We start from the raw sequence: 8,803 nt of genomic DNA on the forward strand, positions 1-8,803 counted from the left end.
ACTTTTTGAAAATTTATAAAAGTCTCTATTGAATATACCTAAACTTTTGAAGAGTCTTTAAAAATCTTAATTGAATATGTCTAAACTTTTTAAATATCCAAAAGTCTTTAAAAGCCTCAATGGAATACACCTCTTTAAAGTGGCAGACAAATTTATAATTTTTGCGATCTTAACAATCAAATTGAACAAAAACAGTGTGGAGGTACAAACCTTGCTAAGTAATTTGGAGGGTGGTTGATGAATGGTGTCACTTGAATTGGTTTGGGGTCATGTCTGCCATTTTTGAAAACTGAGGACGACATACGCAATTTTCCCCTAAAAATTATTAGCACAAGTTGACCAAAAAATTGAGGTAGTCGCCAAAGTACGCGGGAGTCCGCGGGTACTTGCGTCCCCAAGCCAAGGATCCAAGTATCCGACCCGAAATTCCAATTTCCCTTTTTACAATTTTACCCTTTACTTCTCAACTGGGTACCCTTCTTCCCCTACACCGCCCCTTCTCCGCGTGGACTTCCATACATATATACATTCACACTGAGGGCTAAACACCTCGGCCATTAAAAACCCAGCTAAATTTCTCGAACGCACTGTAGATCAATCACTTATCTTTCGTCAATTTATTTGTTTATATCGTATACAGTTTTAATCAGAATAATAATTAAATGGGTGATCGATTTTGTAAGGATTTGGAAACTGCGCTGTCTTTGTATTCCAAACAAAATATTGGTCAGTGTATCCACTTGCATGGATACAGATTTTAGTATATAGTTTTCGATTTTTCATTTTTTTTCCTTGGGTGCTGATTATTTAATTAATTTTCTATTTTGTATAGATATTTTCTATGACGATGAAGAGACGGAAGAAGATTACGAAGATGATGACGTGAACGATGACGTCAGCGATGATAGGGCGGACGAATTGGCGTGCCCATTTTGCTTCGAAGATTTTGATGTTCTTGGATTGTGCTGCCACATTGATTCCGAACATCGGATGGATGTTAAGCATGGGGTAATTTTTACTGTTTTTATTTTGGGTCAAGATGATAATGTTTTACCGAATTGTGTAATTCAATTACTTGGACGAACTAGCAAATGAAATTATAACTAAAAGTTTGTGACTTGTAAACCGAGAGTTTCATTGTATCAACCCGAATTTAGCCTCTTGTGTTATAATGGTTATTGCTAGTGCTATTGCAAAGACTTTACAAGGGTTTAAAGTTGGGAACTTGGTTCCATTTTATAGTAATTGGTTAGTTTAGTGTTGGGACCTGAAAAGCTTTCTCATTTGATTGATGGAATTTGAAGCATGCTGATGAAATTTGAAAGAGTCCATTTCAAGTAACAAGTTGAAGTCCATTAGTCCACTTATGTGCTGTCATTTAAGGTTCTGTTCATAGGATCAATTGATTGGTAAAGACAAGAAATAATAGGGTATGCATAAGATAACCTTTATCGACTTTTCTTATGAAAAACTCTCTTCCACTTCCTCTATCCCATATTGTTGTTGGTACATTTACCATTGTGGCCCAAAAAATTAAGCTTTGTTTCAGAAGAAATGGTAAGTGTTTATATCATACATTCCTGTTACCCTCATACTCACACGCAAAAATGAAGAACTAAAAGCAGTCATCGTTTTATCATGTATTTGAAAGTTTGAATTTAGAGGCAGTGAAAGGAGCAAAGAGATCGATTCCTAGTGCCTTAACTCCATGCATAAAAATCTGTTTTACAAAATCAAGCTCAAATTATGGGACATATTGAGAAGTGGAAGATTTAACCAAAATATAATGGTTGGGTATTCTGGTGTGGTGGTGCCTAGTGTTTGAATTTCATGCCTAACCTTCTTGAGGTGGGAAGTTTTAACATCTGAAAAATTGCTTCAAGCTCACCAGATTGCATGCTTGTTTCTACTTTCTAGAATTTATTTACTGCAAGTCATAATCATGTAAGATCGATCTTTTTATCTTCTATTATAGCTTTATTGAAGTAAGGTTGCATTTTTTCACAACAAGTTCACTTTTATTTGCAGATCTGCCCTGTTTGCTTCACAAAGGTGGGAATAAACATGGTTTCACATGTAATCACGCAGCATGAGAATATTTTAAAGATATCCTTCAGTTAGTTTTATTGGTTGGATTTCACGTTTCTGATTATGTTGTTTGATTTATGAAGCCACTTATTTATTGCTGTAAGTATGTGTATTGTGGGTATGCTTGCGTTTACCTTGACTTAAGTTTACACTCTATGCAATAAGAAACACCGCAATGCTCATTCTCGTTCAGCTGTATCTACGTTGAGGAGAGAGTTGCAGGAGAAACATTTACATTGTCTCGAGGAGTCTTCTGTTGTTGGCTCTTCTTCTGATGTGGCAGCTGATTCTATGCTTTTATCATTTGTTCATAATGCACAATCTGCTAACAATCCTAAAAGCATACGAGCTACTTCTTCTACTGAGGCAAGCTTATCAGAAAAAAGTTCAGATGACACTTCTTTAGAAAGGTACGCGAACCATGGTTAATATTTCCAGCATGTCCAAATTATGATCCCACATTTTAGAACAAAAATTAATTGCTGATATCAAACCTGTTTAGGACTGTTTCATTATGATTTATTATGTTGCCCTAGGGACTGGATGATGGGACAATTTACCCATTCACGTGCAGCTCTATATTTTGCTCTCTCTGGATTAGAGTACAGAAATAAATAACTGAATAGAACTTTCAGATATACTCCTTACCTCCAGCGTATCATAAGTGAACTGCATTCTCACTCAGCCTCTGCCTCTGATATCACAATTGCTCCTAACTAGCTGTGCTAGTAAGCAGATAGGATAAATTATATCTTTTGCCAAGGAAATTTGCACAGGGAAAATTAGCAAGTTCCCAAGACGTGTTGTGCTTTCTTTTATGCTGTGCATCTTTGTGTGCTGTTGCAATTTTTCATCTGCTAAATTATGCATGTCTGCAATGTTCGATAAGTTATTATTTTTCTTAAATTTCCACATGTTTTGATAGAGGACCCTGGTCTTCCTTTCAAGTTCATCAGTAGAAGGAAAAATGGAAAATTTATAGGCTGCTCTTTTTTTATTTGCTTGGTCTTCTGATTGCTAAAAAGTCATTTTTTCTCTCTTCTGAAAACTGCAGACTAGTTCTCTAACTGATGTTAAATGTTTGCTGAAGCCGAATTGAAGTAAATTTTCTATATATTGATAATAACAATAGCTCCATTACTTTTACTTTATAGCACACGAGATAGCTAAGAAAAGAAAAATAATTTGCTAACTAAGGAAACAATACTACCTTACAATTAATCCTAGCAATTACAATATTTAATTAATGTCAATTCCCATACTTAGCTCCTTTCCATAGACCACACACATGGTTTCCTACACTCCCCCTCAAGTTGAATTGTAGATATTGATCATGTTCAACTTGTAGTTGAGGTCGTCGAATATTTGTCGGCACAATCCTTTGGTGAAGGTATCAAGCATATGTCCACTTCTACGTATTTAGTTCTGTCATGTTATACTGGATTGAGAGAAATGTTAATTGTTACTTTGTTATCACAATAAGGTTTGATCGGAAGTTCTATTTTAACTTTCAGTTCTTCCAAGAGTTTCTTTATCCATAGCTCTTCACATATCCCTTATGCTACAGCTTTAAATTCTACCAGCACTACTTCTTACTACTACATTTTGCTTCTTGCTTCTTCAAGTTACCAAATTTCTCCATATAAAGGAATAGTAACCAATGGTGGATCTTCTATCTTCAGTTGATCCAGTCCAATCCTTCTACTCCATTCCTTTTACTCTCTTCAAATAATAATCATGTCCCAGATGTGCCTTTTAGATATCTAAGAATTTCGTATACAGCTTCCAGATGAGCTTCTTTGGGAGAATGCTTATTTTGACTTACCATGCTCAGTATCAGGTCAGGTATGCAAGAGATAGATTAGCTTACCAATTAATCTTTTGATATTTGTCCATGTTCACTATGTTCCCTGTATCCTTTATTTTTCATGCCTCAATAAGTGTATCACTAGTTTTGCATCCTGACATGCCTGTTTCAGTCAAGATTGATGATGTATTTCCATTGAAAGATACTAATGCCCTTCTTTGATCTTGCAATCTCCATCCCCAAAAAATACTGTATTTGCCCCCAAGTCTTTTACTTCAAATTCGGTGGCTAAGCACTTCTTTAATCTTTCCATCCCCACTATGTTTTCTCCCATTAGAATTATATCATCAACGTATACAATTAAGATCGTCTTCGTACCATCTCTAGATTGATGGAACAACATGGTATGATCAGATTGCTCTTGGTGGTACCCCTATTTTTTCAATACATTTACAAATCTATCGAACCATGCTCTTGATGATTACTTGAAGCCATATAAAGACTTCCCTAATTTGCACACTTGATTTTCTTCATTTCATGTGTTGAAGCCTAGTGGTACTGTCATATTGACCTCTTCTTCCAGTTCTCCATTCAGGAATGCATTTTTAATGTTTAGTTATTGGATTCACTGTTAGAGGTAGTAAGACTCGAACTATATTTAGTAGTTTGCTACCGGTGCAAATATTTCAGTATAGTCGATCCCATAGGTTTGCGTATACCCTTTGGCAACAAGTCGAGCTTTGTAGCGATCTACTGTTCCATCCGCCTTGTACTTTATATTGAGTAGCTATTTGCATCCTACTGGCTTCTTTCCCTTCGATAGGTTTACCACTTCCCAAGTTTCATTTTTCTTCAAGGCTCTTATTTCATCCATTACTGCTTCTTTCCATTTTGGTGATTTCAAGGTCTTCTGAATATTTTTTGGAATTTCTCTTTTGTCAAAGTTAGTCGTAAAAGCATGAAATCCTGTTGATAGATTATTGTAAGATATGAACTTAGTATATGATGAAAAGTACATGATCGAGGTTATTTTTTGAGAGCAATGGGTAAATTGTCATAATCTAGAGATGTGATTTGGTTGGAGACGTTCTCATAAGGTCCTTTCACTGGACTCTTTTGGCACCTTATGTGTGAGAGTTTCTTTGTACTTTGATTTAGGCTTCCTTGTCCCTGTCGCTTTGTTTTCCAACGTCTCTCCCTGACTTCAAGTTTCCTTCAATATATGGCGCAATAGAAGGTGGGGTGACGGTTTCAGTATATAGGTCAAGTTGAGAAAGGTCGAAATTTAGGGATTCTTGATCTAAGAACGAATTTTTACTTAGATTTCTCCCCTCAAAAGAAGGCTTTTGGAAGGTGTTTTCTAGAAGAATGTGACATTGAGGCTAACAAAGGTCCTTTTGGTGGATAGGTCATGGAATTTATACCATTTTTTGAGAGGGTGAGTACCCAATGAACACATTCTTAATTGCAAATGGTTCAAGTTTGTTTCAGTGCTGGGAGTGAACGTGTACAAAAGCAGCACATTCAAACACTTTTAAAGTTAGATATGATTTGAGACAAGACGTTGGAAAGTGTGTTTGGAATATTTGTATAGGTGACTGAAAGGAGAGGATATGACTAGGCATACGATTGAGGTATGTAGACGTGAAAATTGAATCTCTCCCAAAATGTTTTTGGTATATTTGCTGTGCACATAAGGGCGCGAGCAACTTCAAGTATATGTCTATTTTTTCGTTCAACAATCCCGTTTGTTGGGGAGTGTTAACGTAAAATTTTGGTAAACAATTCCATGTTTTGTTAGGTAGTCTTGCAGAGTAATATTGAAGTATTCGGATCCATTATTAGTGCGTAAGATTTGAAGTTGTGTTTGGATTGTAGAATGATAATTTACAAACACTGAGCGGACATCTGTTTTCTCTTTTAGAAGATATACTCAACAACTCCGAGTGTGATTGTCGATAAATGTGACGAACCAATTTGTTTGGGTATAATTAGGGTTGCAGGAAGGTCCCCATAAGTCATTGTGAGTCATGGAAAATGGTGTAGATGGTTTGTATGTTGAATGTGAAAATGATGTCTGCTGATGTTTTGTAAGTTCACAACTTTCATATTGAAATACAATTGAAGTTTTATTTATGAAAATTGATGGACGTACACGTTTTAAGTATGGAAGGCCTTAGGGGCGACCCATTCTATAGTGCCATAATATAAGTTTACTAACCCAAGAGGCAGATGCAGGATTATAGCTAGTAAGTGGACTAGTTTACTCACATTAGCTTCCTCGAAATAGTACAGCCACCCACACTCTTTAGCATTGTCAATCGTCTTCCCCGGTAAGAGGTCCTGAAAGATACAATGAGATGGAAAGAAATTAGTAGAGCAATTGGATTTTTTTGTTAGTTGACTAACAGATGGTAAGTTGCGTGACAAATTTGGAATATGGAGGACAAAGTCTAATGTTATGAATTCAGAGATTTGAATACTCACTTTTACTGCAACAAAAGAGAGCGACCCATCGGCAATTTTCACCTTAACATCACCCCCAACGCCGGTTAAGTATGTAGAGAATAGTTGGTACAAATCCGTCATGTGATTAGACATACCGGAATCAATAATCCAAGAGATTTTATATTTTGAAGTATTTAAGGCTCTCAAAAAAATACCTTTATGTGTAAGGGAACTAGAAGGACCTCTTGGAGGAGTCTAATCAGAAGATTGAAGGCTAGAGAACATTGATAAAGTTGTTCCATTTGTTCGAAATTAAACGCACCGCTTGAAGCAGAATTTGTTGTCTCGGCTCAATGTCCCCGATTTTGATTCTTTTGCCTCAATATCCTATTGATGGGTTTTCCATGAATTTTCCAACATGTGTCTTCTTTGTGTTCCGGCCTTCGACAGTGCTCACACCAAAGGTGTCGACATTGTTTTTTATTTGGCCCATTTGTAGCCCCTTTTAAAGAAAGGCCCAATATCTCTTTTCCACTTGAAGTTTGGGAGCTCAATTCCAGGCCCATTCTTGAATTACCCATACGCATTCTTGGCCCATTATTCTTCGGCCTAACAATTGTGGTTAAATTAATTGGCCCATTATTTCTTACATTCAGGGTTGACACTTCATCGGAGGTCTCGATCGTCTCCATCATCACCAACCGTCGTGCTTCCCATTGTACTTCCGCAAACACCTTGCGAGTCGTCGGCAGTGGTCGTCGGCTTAAGATCCTTCCTCTAACATCATCTAATTCTCGGTCAAGCCCTGCCAAAAATTCATAGACCCTTTCATTCTCTTGCTTCTTTTTGTATAGCAAGTAGTCATCGGAGCACTTCCATTACTCCTCAAAACGGAGGTCCAATTCTTGCCGAAGAACCACCATCTCCATGTAATAATCTGTTACATCTCTGGGTCTTTGCTGGGTTTGTCACAGTCGGGTTCGAAAATGTGGAAGAAATCTTCGTGTCCCTTATCGCCTCCCAGACATCCTTTGCGATAGGAAGAAATATATGCGGCATCCCAATTGTTGGTTTCATGGAATTCACCAACCAAGCAATCAACATAGAATTTTCAATCTTCCACTTTTGCAACTGGGCAGTGCCAGTAAGATAACCAAGCTTTCATTTTTCGTCAATTACGAGTTTTATGGATTGTACCCATTCACGAAAATTCCTTCCGTTCAATTTTTCCACTATTTGAAGGATTGAGTTTTCAATCCCTAGGTGCCAATTGATGCACTGAACGTTGTTTCGAAATTGGATGTTTCAAATGTCATCGACTCTATGCTATTGGCGAGGACTTCCACCATTGATTAATCCCTACAATTACAATCTTTAATTAATGTCAATTCCCATACTTAGCTCCTTTCCATATATGGTTTACACACATGGTTTCCTACATTTGCAGAGTGCGGATATTATTTATTTCCAACTTTGCCAATTCAACAAAATTGCGATGAGTCGAATTGGGTTGTTTAAATATCATAAAATTAGTTTATGTGGAGTAACTGTATATCGGGGCTGTCTGGTACAAATTATTGGCTGATTTTGAGCAAATTTCTAACCGTTATCCGTCGGCACATGGGTCCCATGTTGCAGCAATGTCTGAAAATCAAAAAGTGAAATACGTAAGTTGCCCATCAATCATAAGAAATGAATTAACTGTTAAGGGCAACATGGTCATTCTACAATAAATTGGTCCAACATTGCGGCTGTGATATCTGATTTCCTGCCATAAATGACTTGTCTCCATGAGAAGCAACTGTAAAAATTTCACTGGAAATTTGAGTAAAATCTCCTCCAGACAAGCGCATAGTATTTTTATATAACATTATGGTGGCTACTTGGTATAAACTTCTTGTAGTCTTTTGAGATCAGAGAGTTATGTTTTGAAAAATTAGTGTACTTCAATCAACTTGCTCATTTGAGAAATGGTTCATGTTACCATTCAACTACTACTTTTTCCCCCTCTTATGGTGAAACAAATCAACCAGAGAAAAGATAAGGGAACTAGTGGAGAAAAATGTGTCTAAAGACCAATTTACTCGATCCTGTCTCTACTAGTCCCTGGGATTTTAGTTTGCAATCCTATTAGCTCCCATCCCATCCTAGATGTAAAATGTCCGCATGCCATCATGAATATCACCTTCTCCTCCCTCTCCCCACAACCATGCTAAGCACTTCTGTCGTAAATCCCACTGCTATTTTTCTAATTCAGTGAACCTTGGCCCTATAGTGGTGATGGCAAAACCCCGCCCAGCCCCGAACTCGCCTCATGAAGAACAAAATAAAATATAAATAAAAAATAAAAATGAACGGGGTGACTAATGGGGCAAGCCGCCTCGCCCCGTTGCCGTCAGGCCCATCACTACCCTAAAGCCACCTCCACGTTGTAGTTCTTAATCCAACCCGTAAAAATCT

General features: G+C 37.2%; 1 protein-coding gene across 1 annotated transcript; it reads left to right on the forward strand.

Moving 5' to 3' along the window:
• Window positions 1-360: 360 nt before the first annotated feature.
• Window positions 361-8,803, forward strand: LOC111403555 (protein DEHYDRATION-INDUCED 19 homolog 4-like). The gene is made up of 4 exons (XM_023032105.1): window positions 361-726; window positions 833-1,008; window positions 2,029-2,106; window positions 2,239-8,803. The coding sequence occupies exons 1-4, from the start codon at window positions 663-665 to the stop codon at window positions 2,515-2,517; spliced, it is 597 nt and encodes a 198-aa protein (XP_022887873.1). The 5' UTR covers window positions 361-662; the 3' UTR covers window positions 2,518-8,803.

The sequence above is a fragment of the Olea europaea genome, chromosome 11 (genome assembly GCF_002742605.1).
Source record: "Olea europaea var. sylvestris chromosome 11, O_europaea_v1, whole genome shotgun sequence".
Lineage (NCBI taxonomy): Eukaryota > Viridiplantae > Streptophyta > Magnoliopsida > Lamiales > Oleaceae > Olea > Olea europaea.

Excerpts from the sequence above, each read along its gene's own strand:
- LOC111403555 (XM_023032105.1), top strand. The coding sequence starts at position 663 with ATGGGTGATCGATTTTGTAAGGATTTGGAAACTGCGCTGTCTTTGTAT. Across the intron at positions 727-832 it reads GTATTCCAAACAAAATATTG|ATATTTTCTATGACGATGAA; the intron begins GTCAGTGTATCC and ends TATTTTGTATAG. Across the intron at positions 1,009-2,028 it reads GGATGGATGTTAAGCATGGG|ATCTGCCCTGTTTGCTTCAC; the intron begins GTAATTTTTACT and ends TTTTATTTGCAG.